Source organism: Vicugna pacos, chromosome 13 (assembly GCF_048564905.1).
Source record: "Vicugna pacos chromosome 13, VicPac4, whole genome shotgun sequence".
Lineage (NCBI taxonomy): Eukaryota > Metazoa > Chordata > Mammalia > Artiodactyla > Camelidae > Vicugna > Vicugna pacos.
The window spans coordinates 11,069,310-11,087,828 of record NC_132999.1 but is presented as its reverse complement, the minus strand read 5'-3'; the positions used below and the strand labels follow the sequence as shown (position 1 = coordinate 11,087,828).

General features: G+C 38.1%; 1 protein-coding gene across 1 annotated transcript in view; it reads left to right on the top strand.

The window, feature by feature from the left end:
• AK5 (adenylate kinase 5) overlaps positions 1-18,519 on the top strand; it is a 211,164-nt gene that overhangs the window by 30,649 nt on the left and 161,996 nt on the right. Inside the window, exon 6 of the mRNA XM_006205968.3 lies at positions 16,051-16,242. Coding sequence (XP_006206030.2) covers positions 16,051-16,242 — 192 coding nt within the window. The remainder of the gene's footprint in view (positions 1-16,050; positions 16,243-18,519) is intronic.

Genomic DNA, 18,519 nt, shown 5'->3' with positions numbered 1-18,519 from the left:
AGAATCTTCAAATTTAAAAAGCTTGGTAGCTACTGATCTCCTTTTGTAAATGAGAAAACTGAGGCCCAGAGAGATTAAGTGACTGCCTGGGTTTCACAAATCTAGTTAATGTGAAAGCTAGGGTAAGCACCCCCAACTCCTGAGCCAGAAGAAGCAACCCACACTCCTGTGTCCAGTGCTCTTTCCACCCAACTGCACTGTCTCCCTGAGCGATTAAAAAGGTCTAGGCTAGTCTCCAAGGACTGGGATTTACCACTTAAAAGAACCTCTTTAGAGTTAGATCCAAAAGGCAGTCCCAGAAACGTTTTGAACAATGGACAGCATATTAAAATGAATTTTTAATTTCCCAGAAGGTCTGTTTTGAAGGAGAGAGCGCATTTAGTTTTACAAGTTCTGTTTACTTCAAAGTCATTACTTGTCTTCATTGTCATTTCCTCGTAACTGTTGTCCCAAGCATGTCTAAGAATTTTATAAATAGTATGTTGTCTGGTTCTTCTCTGCTGAGTAAATGTATTTGTATTTAAGAAAATAATTTTGAAGTACATATGAGGAAAACCTCTTTCAAAGTACCAGCTGTTAAGCATTAAGGCAAACTGTTAGAGCCAAACATTGATTTTTCTTGTCTAGAAACTTTTAGGAATTCTTTAATATTATTTTTGCACACCTTGAACATCAATATTTGCTGAATGAATGAGTATATGATTAAGTGATAATAAAATGGATGATGATTTAAAATCTCTGGTGGGTCTTTCCATATCCATGATCCTTTGCTTTCTATTCCAATTTAATAATAAGCCTTCTGGAAATTTACCCAAGTATGTTTTTCTTGAACTTCCAAATATTCTAATATGTATTATCTTTTCAACAGTGTCTATGTATACGTGTATATATGTTTATACCTACACAGGGATGGATAGATAAGAGAGTGATAGATAAATAGGTAGGAGAGAAATATTTGGAAAGGGTTTTCAGCTCAGATTTGTTTCTTCCCAAATCATTCCTGGATTTCAAAGCACTAAATTAATAATCTAAAAATACCCTGTTAGAGTGATTTTATTTCAGCACTCTGGCTCCCTGTTCAAGCAGAAAGGCGAAGATGAAGGCAGCTGCTGCTGTGGCCCAAAAAGACTTGAAAGTCTGGTGTCAACTCATTGGCACCAGGACAGTTTGAAAAGACGCATTTTTATAAAGGCTGTTTTCTTCTAGAGCCTTGGGAAATTACTCATTTATTAATGAGGAAGTAAGCCATAAGTTAGCCTGCTAAAAACACTGAGTAGAACACTGAAAGTAGAAATCGTCAATTTTGGAGGAAAACTTCATTGGTTTTATTAAAAACAGAAACAAAAACAAAAAAAAACCTCTTGTCTCCACCGCTACTTAACATTGAAAATCCAGTTAGGGGGGTGTGTGTGTGTGTGTGTGTGTCACTCAGCATGACTATGGAGTGAGGCTGAAGCTAATTTTCGTGAGTGGCATGTGGAGCCACCTCACTAATGTGGATAAACCAGCAGTAGCAAAAATATTTCATCTGGTGTACTGTACTCAGATGATTGATGGCTCTCTGGCCTGCTGTGTTGAGAAAGCTGTCGAAGCTGAGTCCAGAGCACTGTGGTCATTAGCAGCGATGTCCCTCTGCCCGTTCCAGATAGAAAGCCTTCGGATGGGCCACATCTGTGGAGTATAGACTGGAGACTGTAACACTGAATTCCCATCCCAGATGTCCTAGGACAGTGAATCTACCAAGCCATTTATTGGGTCTTTTTAGGAAAAAACCAAAACCTTTACCCTCCTCCTGGAAGTGTGGTTGTATTTAAAGGAGCATGGAGTGGGATGGGGGTACCCACAGAGACTACTCCTGATTGTCAGGAAGAGTCCTGATTTTACATACGGTGCCGATCATTTCACTGGGGAGTCTCAGCTTAGCTCACTAATCTGGAAATGGCAATGACTACCAGACCATCAACATCTTAAAATAAACCTAGAGTTCATTACTTTCTGTTACATCAGAGCAATTTAGAGCTGGAGGCCACATTTTGAGCTACATTTTTAATACAAAATGCAGCTACTGTACTTCTGGTGCTTGGCAGTGTTGTAGGCAAGAGGTTCTTGTCGCAGGAAGAATTCAGAAACGACACGGAGGTCAAGAAGCAAAGCAAAGATTTATTAAGGAATAGACAGTATGCTTTCAAGGAAAGAGTGAGCAGACCCAGGAGGGTAGTTGCCCCGAGTTTCCTTGGCAAGCTCATCATATGGGTGTAAAAAATGAATAGGCAGAATATTCATTGATGGGGAGGGGTTTGGGGTCGTCTTTCCTGAACTCCCAGGTGGGGAGGAGGAATTTTTTGTTCTTATTTAGTCTTGATCGGGAAGTTGGATGAGGTCATAGTGAACAAATGTTACATTCAGATGGGGGTATCATAAGCAACAGGTTACATTTGGACAGAGGTCATAATGATCAAAAGGTTACATTTGGAAAATAGGGATTCCTGTCCGTCCTACCCTTCTACCCCCAGGACACTTAGCAACCCAGAAAGTATGTTTTTTATCAGTCCAGAGGATCCTGTTTTTCTTGGTCTATCCAAGGACCCCCGTTGTTCACAAGATGTATGGATTTCTGCCATTTGGTCCATGTCCCCCTTTCTCTGCTTATCTAGCTACCTGCCTGCTCTAACAGTAGTCCTCAACAAAATCTCACTAAGTGAATGAGTGAGTGATGGAAGGATAATTTGATTGTATCAGCAGTATTTCTCATAGACCCATGTTTGCTTACCAGACATAGACTTGGCTATAACTTCTTCATTTCTTTCCTCTGCACACTGTCTCCAGGAAAAGCAGAGCCCTGGAAAGTTTCTGGGGAAAGGTGACATCCCATATAGCTGCGTGGTATTCATATGCGCCACAAGCTTCACAGCTCCAGGCCCTATTCTGTGCCTCTATTGTATCCTGCCCTGGCTTCCATTTGGAATTGTATTCCAACAGAATGGAATGCCCACTGTATTGAAATAATAGTTTCTGTGTCTGCTTCAACACAGGACTGGGAGATCCTTGTGGGCTGGGACCATGTCTTTCCCCTTTTGCATCTCGTTCATCTAATATGGTAGCTGGCTCATAGTAGCTGCTCAATAAATGTTTGTTGACCTGAAGGGGACACCTATAAATGCACTTCCAAGTAGGGCTAGAACTCTGCTTATCAGATTTTTTAAAAGAAAAAGAAATGAATAAAAGAGTAGTGATCTAGTTTAACCCCTTGTAAGCACATATTAGAATAGTTTTAAAAAGCACTTGTGAATTGAACGAGCAGAAGAATGGAGAAATGTTCCTTAGTGGTTCTCATACTTAGGATGCTCGTGAAAATCTTGAGAACAAGATGTTCTAAAGATACGTTCTCAGATTCTGACTAGAACTTGTTTGAGTCTTAATGCCTCAAATGTTGTCTGAGGATGTGAGTTTAAAGTAGTTTTCATCATTGTTAATATGAATGAGAAGAGTTACTCTCAGATAAGCTAAACAGAGAGATAATGTAACGTCTAAGGAATGGAGGGGAATCATCGCCCCTCCTCCAGCCGCTAATAGCTTAATCGTCTTTTCTGCATTTCCTTGGAGACAGCCTTTGTGTTTGAGTGAATGCTAAGCAATCAAGGCAGATGAGTGTGAAAGAGAACTGTATTCAGCATACATCTTGTTTTGAAGTGTTAGCTTCTTTCAAGCCACACAAATCAAGATAACTTAACACCTGAGAAAAAGATACCAGTTTTTTCTTTGAAATGACACCAGAGTTTAAAAAAAAAGTACTTCCATCTAAACTAAAAATGGAAATCTTCAATAATGGCATTTTGAGGTGAGTTTTCAGCCAATTTTCCACTCAGGAGTCTGCGCCTGGCGTAGTATTGGAACTATTACATAATTTCTTGTCTACTGTACATTCTTATATCAGTAAGCATTTAATATACTCTTTAATTTTCTTCCAGGAAATGCTTTTAAAAGATTTGAGAAGGTACTTTTTGCTTTAATTTCTAAATCACTTTAGAATTCTAATACTGCCTTTGAATGGATACAGTATGTCTCAAAGCACAAACTCCAGTCATCTAAAATAGGTAGGTCAGGGAGAAACTGCACTGTTCTTGGTTTATAAAATGAATGTATTTTATCTTATATGATGCAAGTAAAAATATGTACTGTATTTAGCTCTAGCAGCTTGTTTCTTGGAAAACTGATTGCTACGCGGTCGATCAAACAGGGATTTGGACCACATGGTCTTTAAGAATTCTTCCCTATCTTCTTTGCTTCCATGATTTAGAATGTAGTTGACAATGTACGTCAGGTCTGTGCCTGCCTATCAGTGACAGGATCTCATGGAGAGGTACTTCTATTGTCAATATTATGGATTTAAATGTTTGTAAAGAGGCGTAGTATAGAGAGGGGCTGGCTTAGAAGTTGGCTTAGGGTCAGGATTAGCCATAGACTGAGATATTCCACTTCCTCAAGGTCTGTCCCTGTGGTGATTTCTGTGGCTGGGTCTGGTACCATCACCCAACAGCATCATACAGTCATTTGACTGCCTCTTGATCGATACTGTTTTCTGTGGTCCAGTCAGTCCTGAGTCACAGGCAGCAGAGGTGCAGAGGCATAATCTGACCACTGCGACCCAGGCAGGCATGGCTTGCTCATCCCACCAGTGTGGAACAGCTGGTATATTTTTTGGTTCTACCCATTTGCCTTCATTCCACTCTCCCTTCCAATGTCAGAACTGGGGCTGTTTGCCTAATGTTGGCTCTAGTGGTTTCTCCTGTTTGCTAAATAATCATTAAAATCAAGCACATCTTTAAAGACAATATTAAGCATAATGATCATGTTTTACTTTATATTTCATTTGACCACTATTCATAAGGGGCACATCACACAGACAGTTCAGGTGCATTAGCATTTCCAGGTGATCTGCTTGCCTCCAGTCTCGCTCCATCCAGTCTGCTCCCTGCACTGCCATTGGCACTCATTCTAAGGCACAAAATAAATTACTTCCATGTTTATAAGACATATTCCCCAAATGCTTAGCGTGGGAGGCAATGCCAGCCCATCTAGTCTCAATCTACCTTTCTTGGACTTCAATTTCTGGCTGGTAATAGGATCTTAGTAAATATTTAATGAATGGATAGACACATGAATGAAATGGATGCCTGCATAATCAAAGCACTGCTCAGGAAAAGACGTCTTGAAAAAAGTAGCCCTGTAAGTTTACATTCATTTCTATATTGTCAACCTGGTATGTATTAAATAAAACCTTAATCTTTTCCTCTTCATTAAATTCCTACATCTTGGCAGCTTAATGTTCCCCAATTGCTTTTGTTGAAATAGAGATTTGCACCTTAAAAATCAAACCACAGAAATGTACTTTTCATAAACTAATGATTTCTTTTTGAAACCATTAATGGTTTACTCTGTTCAGAAGATATGATTAATCTGGCTTGTGACAAATTATGAAAGGACAGAGTAACCTAGATAACTACCTAACTCATGCAGTAGAAGCAACATGTATGTGAACTGTAAGAGGTCACCGCAGGGCCATGGAAATGGATAGAATACAGGCTACCAACAAGAAATGCCCAAACTATAAAAATGAAGTTTCACATAGTAGGTTTCTCCTTAAGTGAAACAGAACAATTTCTTTCATTTTCGTGCTTAATTAACTTGATCCACTTCTGATTTTTATTGTCATTTTACTTTTAAAGACCCTGCAACTTCATGAAGTTACTGTTTTGAGTGTCCATGTCTACCTGCAGGGTTTCTTGTAATACAAAGCCGAGGTTAAAACACAGGTTCCTGGCTCCCATCTCCAGAGCTTCTGACTCAGTAGACTGGAGCAGAGCTCATGAATGCGCATTTCTGACAAGCGTCCATGGGATGCCCCGACAAGGGCAGCTGGCGTAAGGACCACAGTAACATGGCTGTAGGGTTTTCTTCACATTATTATCAAAGTGTGTCCCAGTGAAACAGACTTCATATAATTCCTGGAATTTCATGTAATTGTAACAATAATGGAGAGCTGGAATGGCATTTGTCTTGGAGAAAAGAGAAGACTTAGGGAGACTATGCTAACTGGCATCAGGTATTACAAGAATTGCCATATGGAAGTGGCCCTCCTCTTTATTCTCGTATTTTTTTAAACATTGTGGTAGTCATATTGTATTATAATTATCTGTTCATCTCAACTACTAAACTATGAGCTCCTTAAGGTCAGAGAAAATGTCTTACTCCTCCTTCTAATCGAAGCCTAATCCTCTGTACTGATCGTTGGAAGTATGAGAGGTTGGAGTTATATTTAGGGAGCAAGCAGTTCTATGCTCAGTCTGCTGGTCCTCTATCATGATCCCTAAATCAAATATATGCAGGGACAGCAGTGTGTGTGTGTGTGTGTGTGTGTGTATGTGTGTGTGTATGTGTGTGTGTGTGTATATATATTCTTTTACTGTGAAACTTTGTCTTTAAACCCAGTGGAGCCCAAAGTATCGTCTGACCCACATGGAGAATTCTTTTTATCCCAGCTACTGGCAGGTTAGAGCCTAGGGCCAAAGCAGGCCAGGAGACCTCCTCCAACCATCATCCCGCCCCCTAAGTCTCAGATTGTCACACTATTGTCACAGAAGTGTTGATCCAGGGAATGCCATTGGAGAAGCCAGGAAGTAAGGGCAAAAAACTGTAAATGGTGCCTGTGCTTAGAGCTGCCCAGTGCAGACCTTCTGAAAATTAAGTCCAGCTGATCTCACTTGCTGCACAGAAAGAAGCAAGTTCAAAAAGAAAGGTGAGCAGCAGAGAGAAAGAGAAATGGGTATTACTTCTCAACCTCCTGGAAATAAAAGAGAGGATCCCAAGTGAGAGAAATCACACCCCTACCTAGGATGATGGCTCAGTGAAAAGTCCGACTCTAACCAACTTTTGCCATCTCTTTCTCCTCAAAAGTGAAGAGAGGAGGATGAGGAAGAATGGAAGGGAGTCTTGAACTTCCTTTCCTTAGAGATGCACATTCTTCTACTTTTTGTCCTTTTCTATAAGCCCAGGGGTCTTAATAGCTCAAGTTACGGAGTTTATAACCAAGCTGCGTGGTGCAGAGCCCATGCATGTTAGTTGGGAAAAGAGAATAGACCCAGAAGACAGATGATGGAACTTCATATGTACTGGGGTCCCAGTTCATCTGTTCCTGTGTCTAGAACCTTCCACCTGTCCACGTCAAACTTAATTTGGAGAGATCCCCCATCGAGATTAATTGCTTCTCCTATCCTGGGGAAAAAAATTGCCTACCTGTTTATCTGGTCTCCTCTCTAGGAGGATGGTGTCTAAAAGATTCTCATTTGTGAGCTGCAAACTTCAGGCAAAATTTGGGTGTTGCATTCCTTTTTCATATTTATTAATGTGATCATATGATTTTTTTCCTCTTTTATTCTGTTGGTTGGGTAAATACCAGTGCTTGATTTTTAAACAGTAAACACATTTTTCATTCATGGAATAAACCCAAATTGGTCATGGTGTATATAATCCTTTTTATATATCAATGGATCGGTTTGTTAATATTTTACTTAGAATTTTTGCGTGTGTGTTCTTGAGCGAGATTGACCTATAATTTTTATTTCTTTTAGTGTCCTTGTCAGGCTGTGGATTCAAAGACTATGCAAGTCTAATAAAATGAATTGAGAAATGCTCTCTCCTTTATATTTAAGTAGAAGGGTTTCTGTTAGATTGGTGTCTGGTACAATTCACTGGTGAGGCCATCTGGATTCAGAATTTTCTTTGTGTGAGAGTTTTGAATTATGGATTTAATATCTATAAATATGGAACCATTCTGGCTTTATTCTTTTTTTTTTTTTTGGTTTGGGAGAATTGTTTTTCTAGAAATTTGTCCATTTCATATAAATTTTCCAACTTGTTTTCACGAAGTTTTTCTTAATATTTTCTTTTATCGTCTTGTTTTCTGTAGAGTATTTGGGGTGCATCCCTTTTTATGCTCAATATTTATTTGTGCCTTTTCTTTTCCTTGACTAGTTTCACCAGGGAATATTAATTTTATTAGTGTTTGCAAAGAACGAGCCCTTAGCCATAATGTATTAATTATGCATTTAAATTGTATTTATGTGATTTCTACTCATTATTTTCCCTTCTTTCTACATTTTAGTAGACCTTTTTAAGGTCTAATTTTTTCCTTTTTTTTTTTTCTACCATTTTAGGATGGATGCTTAGATCACTAATTTCAACCTTCGTTTTTTCCCCTGATTTATTCATCAAAGGCACTGAGTGTCCCTCTAACTGTAGACACAGTTCTAGCTCACAAGTTCTGGAAGGGCATCATTTCATAATAATTTAATTAAAAATATTTTGTATTTCTATCGTGTTTTCTTTAACCCAGGAATTATATGGAAATGTATTGCTTATTTTCCAAACATGGGGATTTTCTATTTATATTTTCATTATTTATGCAAAGTTTACTTCCCCTGTAATCATTAAAGATAAAGTGATGACTTGAAATTGGTTTAGGTTTCCTTTATGGCTCAGAACATGGGCAACTTTTATAAATTTTCTGTCTGTGTTTTAAAAGTGCCTATGTTCAACTTGATGGTTATACTTTATAAAAATACATTAATTTGTTAATTCTATCTTCTATATCCTTACTGATTTTTTTTTCCCATACTGATTTTTTTTTTTGCCACTTGTTCTGTCAATTACTTGGAAAGGTATATTAAAATCTCCCACTATGGTTGTGGATTTGTAATTTTCTTCTTTTAGTTCTGTCCAAGATCAGTAAACTGTGAGCCTATATTATTGGGTCATGCAGATTAAGAGTCGTTATTTCTTCCTGGATAATTAAAGCTTGTATCATAATGAAATGACACTCTTTAGCACTAGTAATACTTCTCTTCCCTAAGGTCTACTACTTTGTCTCGTAACTTTTTCACTTTTTTGAGGTATAATTGATAAATAAAAATTGTATTATTTAAGGCATTCAATGTGATGTTTTGGTATATATGTATATATATATATATGTATATATTGCAAAATAATCAGCACAGTCAAGCTAACTAACACATCCATCACCTCACATAGTAACAGCTTTCTTCTTTTTTAAAAAAAAATTTGTGATGAGAACATTGGAGATCTACCTTCTTAGCAAAGTTCAAGTATACAGTACAATACTGTTGACTATATGTAGTCACATTGCTGTACATTAGATCTCCAAAACTTACTCATCTTACATCACTGATACCTTGCACCCTTTGACCAACATCTCGCCATCTCCCCCTCCACCCAGCCCCTGGCGGCCACCATTCTTCTCTTTGCACCTGTGAGTTTGACTGTTTTAGGTTCCACATGTAAGTGAGATCACGCAGTATTTGTCTTTCTGTGTCTGGCTTATTACACTTAACATTGTGTCTTCCAGGTTCATCAATGTTGTCACAAATGGAAAGATTTCCTGTTTGTTTAAGGCTGGATAATATTTAGTTGTGCATATACATATAACACATTTTCTTTACCCATTCATTGGTCAAGGGACATTTAGGGTGTTTCCATATCTTGGTTCTTGTGAATAATGCTCCGGTGATCCTGAGGGTGCAGATAGCTCTTTGAGATACTGGTTTTATTTCCTTTGGATGTATCCCCAGAAGTGGGATTGCTAAATTATGAGGTAGTTCTCTTTTTCAGTTTTTCGAGGAATCTCCATGCTGTTTTCCTTTGTGACTAAACCAATTTACATTCCCACCAACAGCACACAAGTTTTCTCCTTTACTCACATCCTCACCAACACTTGTTACCTTTTGTCTTTTGATAACAGCCTTTCTAACAGGTATGTGAGCTGATACCATTCTGGTTTGATTTGCATTTTCCTGATTATTAGTGATTCTGAGTACCTTTTCTTATACCTATTGGTCATTTGCCTGTCCCCTTCTGAGAAATGTCTGTTCAAAGTCCTTTGCCCTTTATTTTATAGAAAATGGATTATTAGGCATTTTATTAATTAAAAAATTTTATTGGGGAATAATTGACATAACATTGTATTAGTCTCAGGTGTACAACCTAATGATTTCCATATTTGTATATATTGCAGAATGACTACCACAGTAAATCCAGTTAATATCCCTCACCCCACATAGTTACAAAATCTTTTTCTCATGATGAGAACTTTCCAGATCCACTCTCCTAATAGATACATTCAGTTGATACTTCCCATTTTTTTTTCCTTTGCCTGTTTTTTAACCAGATTTGATATTTGTATTGTTTTCCCACCTTTCTCTTGGCTAATGTTTCCTTGGATGTGTTTTCCATCCCTTTCCTTTTCTGTATCTTTATATTTGAAGTGTACTGCTCCATCACGCCCCTCTGATGCCCTACCTCATATTCTCTCAGGCCCCCTTGACCTTGGCCTTTGCTGCTGTGACCAGTTTTGTGCCTGGGTAATGCTGCCCAGGACAGCAACTCACTGTTCAATTTCCTGCTCTGAGACATACACAGTGTGAACATATGAGGGAGGCAACACGCCAGGGGCAACTCTTGGCCTATAAGGGACAGGATCTGTCCCTTATAAACACTCATCACACATGTCCCCTCAGAAGGCCCAGCAGCGTGGAGTCTAGTCTCCCGTCGCAGTGACTAACCCAGCACTGTACCTCTGCACTGGCTCGCCTCCTCCTCTGCATTGGCCCAGCCCCACTCCTGCTTTCCTGTCCATGGCTGCTTGGATGCTACAAGACCACATGGCCTTGCAAAGCCTAAAAAATTTGCTATCTGGCCCTTTACAGAAAAAGTTAGCTGACTCCTGTTCTACAGATTATAACATGCATCATTAACTTATTCATGTCTCATAGAAATCAGTAGTTTTCCAACTTCCTGAACAAGACCTTGGAACAGTGAACTTCACTTAACCTGCCTCATGACTAATCTCTGTTTTTAAATACCACAACATGCTTTTAGTATTCTTTTATAGGGTCAGTCTTCATTTAGGTTCATCCACAGATTTACCATTTCATTGCTCTTCATTCACTCCTCTGGGCCAGCTTTCTAGCGTAGATCATTTTTCTTCTACCTGAAGAATATTCATTAATATTTCCATTAGAGTAGAATTTCTGATGAGAGTGCTCTTAGTTTGTGTTAGTTTGAAAAATATCTGCATTTACTCTTATTTTTTGAAAGATATATTTTACTGGATATAGAAACCTAGATGGGTAGTTATTTTTTTGTCAGCACCCTAAAGATGTCATTTCATTGTTTTCTGGCTTTCATTGTTTCTTTGGCAAATCTAGCTGTCTTACTGTTGCCCCTCTAAAGGTTATCTATCATTTCTTTCTTCTGGCTGGTTTAAAGACTTTTTTTGTCTGTCTGGACTGTCAGCAGTTTTACTATGACATGCTTAGATCTGAGTCTTCTCTTTATTCTCTTGGTTTTCATATTGATTCCTACTTATGGCACTTGATATTATTTGCGAGTTTGGAAAATTCCTAACTATTCCATTTTTAAACACTGCTTCTTCATTTTTCTCTCTTCTTCCAGAACGTTCCAGCTGTTGTCTCATACATCTCTTTTGCTCTTTTCTATTTTCTTCCTACCCTTCTCTCCCCCTTGTTTCATTCTGGATATTTTCTTCTGACCTTTTAGTTCACTAATTCTCCTTTCAGTGCCTAATTGGCTGTTAAACACATTCAATCACCTTAGTATAATGAGGATTTGAGATGATTCTAAATGGAATTTAGTCCTGGGAAGGCTGGTTCACACATGGTATAGCTGCCCCTTAGGATTCCAACCAAAAGCCTAAGGTGGGAGTAACAGCAGTAGTTTCTAGAGCTCCTTCTTCTTGGTGGGGCCCAAAGTCCAGTTTTTGTCCCTGAGCCCCATAATCCATTAAGAGCTCTGCCCAGAAATTATCTCCATGTTAAATGATAAAGTCCAGTTACCCAACCTTTTTTCCTTTCATGATCTAGTCTAGCCTATGTGATAATGGTTTATATTCAATAAATGTTTCATGGGCGAAAGGAATCATTTACTTTACATTTTCCCTATAGGTAGAATTAAGAAAGCAAAATTTAGCCCAGTATTAGAAAGAACTTCCCAGTGATTAGAGTTATCCAGTAATGAAAGGGGCAACCTCATAAGTAGTGAGGCATCGCAAGAAATGCTCCCAAGAGCATTCAAGTTTAGAAATCACGTGTCAAGAGATTGTGGAGATGATTACAGGGTTGGCATTAATTTGGGTTAAATAACCGCCAAGATTTTTCCATCTCTTAGTTTCTGTGATTCCAGTTTTTGTTCCAAGTGTGATCTTCTCTCTGTTTTTTGTTGGTTTTTTTTTTCAGACTTTGCCTTTTGGTTTCTGACAGTGTGATCTGAATTACGGCATCTAGACCTTCTAATACATCTTCATAAACGATAGGGCAGTCAAAACCACTGACAGCTAAGAACAGGGACTATTAAAATAGGCTCGCTTGGCTGTCTGACACAGTGAATATGTCTTTGCTCATCAAAGGTGATCATAAGATCTTTTTAACAGAATAATTATTCAGGTAGAAAACTGAGAGAATGGATAGAGGAAGATTGACTTGTCTGTATAATGACAGAAAAAAAAAAAGATTGATCTCTTTGATCCAATGGGAAAAACAGTATCAGCGGTTGGGAAGTGTACTTTCATTCAGACAAAAGCAGTATCTCAGTCTTTGTTCTCACTGATGTACTCATTTATTCAATCAGCAATAAACTTTTGAGGACATAGGCTAATAAAAGATGTGCCAAGGGTCCACTTTGGTGATAACTTTTCAATGTTTCATGAGTGAATTTCATGAAAACTTTCCTGGGGCTTCACATCTTCTGGAAAAGAATGGTGTCTGCTTCTGTTTTACATTTTGGGGTAAAACACAAGCAATTAACATCTCTCATCCTTTAAAATGGAGCAGTATTGGAGGACGAGGGCCCTCGTGTGGACATATGTGGGGTTACTAGGAATCAGATGCGTGTACTTGTGGCTGCGGTCCCTCAGTTGAGCAGTCAACTGGTTATCCCAGCTGCCGCAGTGCTCTCGCCTGTGCCACATTTTGATTTTTTTTATTCTTAGTTGTATGTAGGTTAATTTATACCAAGGAAAGACAGCAAGTTAATCACAATTATAAAATTAAGTAACTTTGCAGAGTCACTTCAAAGTCATCTGTATCAGACCTTAAGTTGCATTCATTGATCAAAAATCTTAGATACTCCACGCAAGTTATCTGTAAACTTACAACTGCTTTTTAAAAAAATCTACTAATGAAAATAAATAAATAAATAAAGTACAGTTTTATTCAAAGTGTATAAAAGTCTTAGATAAATTTTAAGCTGCCTCTAGTATTTTGAAAACCAGTACTAAAAGGGAAAATATAGTGATGATTACATTCTTAAGTCTCTCCATGACCTTCTTGTGTTATGTAGGGAGAAGCAGCGACATTGTGTCTGTTGCAAAACACAAAATGTATTAAAGTAAACCATTTAATTTGTTGAAATGCAAAATGCAAGAATTTCTAAATGCAAGAAGTTTTTATTGGCTTTCAATCCTGAGTTAGTAGTTGAGGATTTTTCCATATTTTAATATACATTGTGAATAAACCAAGCACAATATGTCATTTAAATTTATTTGTCAAAAATTATCTTCTCCCTTATATAATTTATTCAAAGTAAATTTTAAAAGATGTCATTTGTTATATTGGGTAAGACTGAATATTGCCAAAGATTTTCTTAAATATGAATTTTACATTATAATATGTGATAAGATAAAAGTTTTAACTTCAGATAATTCTTTTATCATATATCACACAAAAATACAAAGTGACTTTCTAAATTGCTAAGGTTTCTCAAAAACTATGTAAAAGTGTTTTAAAACTCTGGAGATACTAAACCACTGAGATTGGAAGAGTTTCTTCTTTTTGTTTTTCTTACAATAGAGAAAACTGAAGCTCAGAGATATTGAACCATTTACCCACGGACAAACAACTAGTAGACAGCAGAGTCAAAATATAAAATCAGGATGATCTGATTCTAAAATTCATGCTCCTAACCACTTAGGCCAGTGTGTGCCTGTGCGTACACAGTGGCCGTGGGAATTTGGGGAGGAGGAGTCTGAATAGTGTTTCAAGACAAAAATCCATAGTCAATGGTGAGAGCTCGGAGAGACTGAAGTTTTATAAGGATTAGAAATGATATTAAGACTTCTAGCTGAGAGAGTCAGGAAAGTAGTAGGGTTGCTATCATAAAAATAAACAAATAAATGGCTCAGCAAGACAGGACACTCATTTAGATGAAAAGGTGCTGGAATTGATCCTGTCCTTGCTGGGTCACATGTAACATTAAGACTTTCAGGTAGAGCTGTCTTATAAGCATTTGCAAATATAGGATATAAGTGCTATTGAAAGTCGGTGCTGAAAAGTGTAGATTTGGAATCCAGCAACACAGGATAGGTGGTCGAAACCAGAACAGCGGAAGGTTGCTGAGAGAATGAGAACTTGGAGAGGGAAAAACAAAACAAAACATGATCTAAGCCTTGGAAATACCATTACTAGTGCATTTAAGAAGGGGGTAAAGATGAGAGCAAAGGGGAAAAAAACAACAAAATAAAAACCCAAAAGTTAAAGGAGAACCAGGACAACATAGAATCATGAAAACCAAGAGATAGCAAGCATTGCTAACATTCTTTGAGCACTTACCATCGATCAGGTTTGTGTTACATATTTTACATACATTATCTTATTTAATCTTTATAACTCATGCAGGTAGGCTCATCTATCTCTTCTGACAGATGAAGACATGGAGGCCTAGCAAAGTTAAGCCATATGCCATACCTCAGCTGTTAAATCCTGGGGCCAGAACGGACCCCATGTTTCCCAGCCTCCAGGCTCCAGTTTCTAATCAGTGGTCTCCAGAGTGTGCAAGGCAAACCTCTGTGATGTGGGAAGAAAATGTTAAAGTTATGATTATCATATCCCATTCTTCTTAAATTGCATTTTTGTGTATATTTTATAGTATGCATACTATATTAGTATGGTTAAACATGCATATTATATATTCAAGCACATTTTATAAATTAATAAGTATATATTTATTGGGGTATATGCACAAATAATTTACTAATGTGAGGATACAATAAAAAATCGGGGCGATCATTTCCTTAAAGCACTATGCAGAACTGCCCTTTTTTTCTTGTCCCATCTTCAGCAAGAAACTACATTCACTTTATATGGCCGTGTTATCTTTTAAATGCAGTACTAGTTCTAATTAAATTAAATAAGAACTCTTTATTACATAGGTTTTTTTCATGTCATTCCTTGGTATTTTCATAAATTCCTGAAGGTTTTTGAACCATTTGGTTCTTTGTAATAGTGGAAGGAACACAGGCCATAGACCAGACAGACCTGGGTTCAAATACCACCTTTGACCTTGACCATATGACTCCCGGAGAAGTACTTAATTTCTCAGAGCCTCTGTTTGCTCTTCATTTTATCTTTTTTTTTTTTTTTTGCTCATCTTTAAAATGGAGATAATATTTACCTTGCTGATTGTTCTAAAGTTTAGCAATATCATAGGAAATAACTTAGCATTGGGCCTGGCATGCAGTTGATACTTTTTAAAGGGCAGCAGACAGTAATAATAGCAGCAGGCCTTGTTTGCTGCAGAGAATTTCTGTAGCCCAGTGGCCATCTCCCCTCTGAAGTCAAGTCATGTCTGCCTTTGGCAGAGTTTGGCCTATATTGTTCTTTTTTTTTTTAATTTAATTTTTTTTGGCCTATATTGTTCTTAATTCAACTTGGAAACATATTTGAGCATAGACAAAAAGTCTTTTCCTGAAATAGGCGGGCCACTGCACACAGCTGTGTGGGTCGAAGTATGCCATTTACCTGGACTGTAATAACAATAGCTCCTCCTGGCTTTGTGTAGAGCCGTAGCCCTGGAAACACGCTGGCAAGAACATAACGGGTCAAAAATATGGCAGCCTCAACAGACCCAAAAGACTTGAATGCCACTACCCTCTCACCTTGTCTACTTGTTTGATGCTCTCCACAGATCTGTACTCCCGACTTGGTGGTGTTCCTGGCTTGTGCCAATCAGAGGCTCAAAGAAAGATTACTGAAGCGTGCAGAGCAACAGGGGCGACCTGATGACAACCTGAAAGCTACCCAAAGGAGACTGATGAACTTCAAGCAGAACGCTGCTCCGTTGGTTAAATACTTCCAGGAGAAGGGGCTCATCATGACAGTAAGTTAGCTGTACTTTTGTATGTCCAGTACATGAACGACCTTTTAGATTTCTAATTGTCCCATGTTCTTCTCATTTAGAAATCTTTCTACCTTAAATATGTGGCTTCTGTTGGGTACAGATCCAATGAAAACAACTGGTAATTTTGATCTGATTTGCCTTTATTAAACCATTATTAAATCATTAAAAAAACACTTTCACTTTCATTTAATTTTTACAAAAAAAAAATGGTAACCCTGGCTAGAATCTTATGGCCCTCAAGTTAAAAATAATTTTAAAATAATTTCTTGATAATTTTAAGCAAAACATGCCCAGTTTCTCAACTCTTCTATCTTTGGAAACCAAGTAAAATTGATAGACTTAAAATTACATAGTTGATACAGTGTTATATTAGACTTAAACTGTAAGTTAGACCTTACCATAGTGTACTGCTTAAAGAAATGAGATGCTGACAACCCAGAAGATATTTCCGAAGAGTTTGACTAGTCATGGAGAAGTGATATTGTCTCAAAATGGAAGGCGTTGCTCTTTCGGCCCCATTGAACAGTGCAAATACTAATTTTTTCATAAACATTCAGTTTGTGTTGTGGTTAATGATATTCAGTGTGTCAAAGAAGAATGAGGCTGAATCACTAGTTATTACGGTTATTAGAAGTTAGAGGAAGCTGGAGGTGAAGATTCAGCCTAAGTCATGATCCCTACATCAGAGATTCAAGTCTGAAATAGAGGAGACAAAGAGGCTCATTGGCCACCTCAGGAAGGCGTTTTGCAGAAGATGACACTGAGACCAGAGCAGCTCCGTGGTGCTCCATGGTGGTCCCCGAGCTCCACAGAACCCTCCCCTCAGCCCTTTGGTCTTTCTCACCAGACTAGAGATTCTTGCTTAGTGGGGTTTTAAGCCCCCGTGGAGAATCCTGTGAACGTGATGCGTCTCCATCCCAATAAAATGCACAGAGGACGCTTCTCATAAGTTTTAGGTAAATCTGCTAAATCCCATCTGCAGAGCTCCTATAACCTAACAATTACTGTGTTAAAAAAAAATCTCTTCATTAGCCTAAAATGCCCTTAGATTGAAAGAGATTGTCACGGCATTTGAATAATAGTTTTGGTCTTTCTAGCACTATAAGGAAATGCTTATTAGAATTTGCCCTTTGAGTCCACGTTGTCATGGCAGAGAACCGTAAATCTGATCTGAAAAGTGTTCACAATGCCAGAGTTCATTTTCGGTCTAAAAGAGACATGAGTGATATGAAAGATTCAAGAAAATCAGGATGGGTGTTTCTGTGGCTCTTTTTTTGTCGGAGTTTTTGTTTGTTTCTCCTGCAAATTACCATTGCTGACTTCTGCGCTGTGTCATGAAAATAGAAATTTACCCTACAGACCAAACCCCAAGCACAAACTGCAGGGCCAGAGTTTTAATTGATGTTTTCAAGGCTTAAAGGTATTACCGGAGCGTCTCTGATTACTCCCTGCTTGTCACGTTCGTCATCACAAGCAGAGCAGATTTCCCAAATGAATGCAGAGTGAGGACTGTTAATTTACTAATATTTTGCATGGAGGTGAAATGCCATTGCCTCTAATTGAAGGAGTCAGTAACAATGCAGATTACAGCCTGTAACCTCCCTGCTAAACCCAGATGAGCTTTAAGATAAACGCCTCTAATTACTGGGAGAAGCCTTGCATTGGAAAGTCACCTTTTCAAAAGCGGTGAGCACAAACGCAGGCTGAGCTCTGGGAAATAGAATTTGAAAGTCTAGTCTGACAGAGGAGCAAGCACTGTATCCTGAACCGCATGTCCTCCTGCAGAACCTGGATCGTAGCTCACTTTTGGAGTTAAAATATATTTGGTAGCCTTTCTGCTTTAAAAGATGAATTAAATCATTAAAGTGATCATCCTTACTAATCAAAAGCATATTAAGATCTCAGTGAAAATCGGGGAGTTAAAAGATTAAACCCAAATATTTTTTTCTCTGTAGTTTGTTTTCTTTTTCTTCTACTTGCTCCTCCTAATTAATTCATTTATTCATTCAGTAAATATTTATTAAGAACCGATGGGTGCCAGACACTCTGCTAGGTGTTAGGGGTGCAAAGCTAAATAAACAAGAGGTAAAGATCTTTATTTTATTTCATAACATAGTCCAAATGCCTGGAACAGTACCCCAGAGGGGTACTTCCTCCCTCGTGCTTTGGAATCTGAAACCTCACTTGGAATCTCAGCTCCACTGCCGTTGAGTAAATTCGCGGTGCTCTAGGACCTGGTCGCCATCTGTACATTGG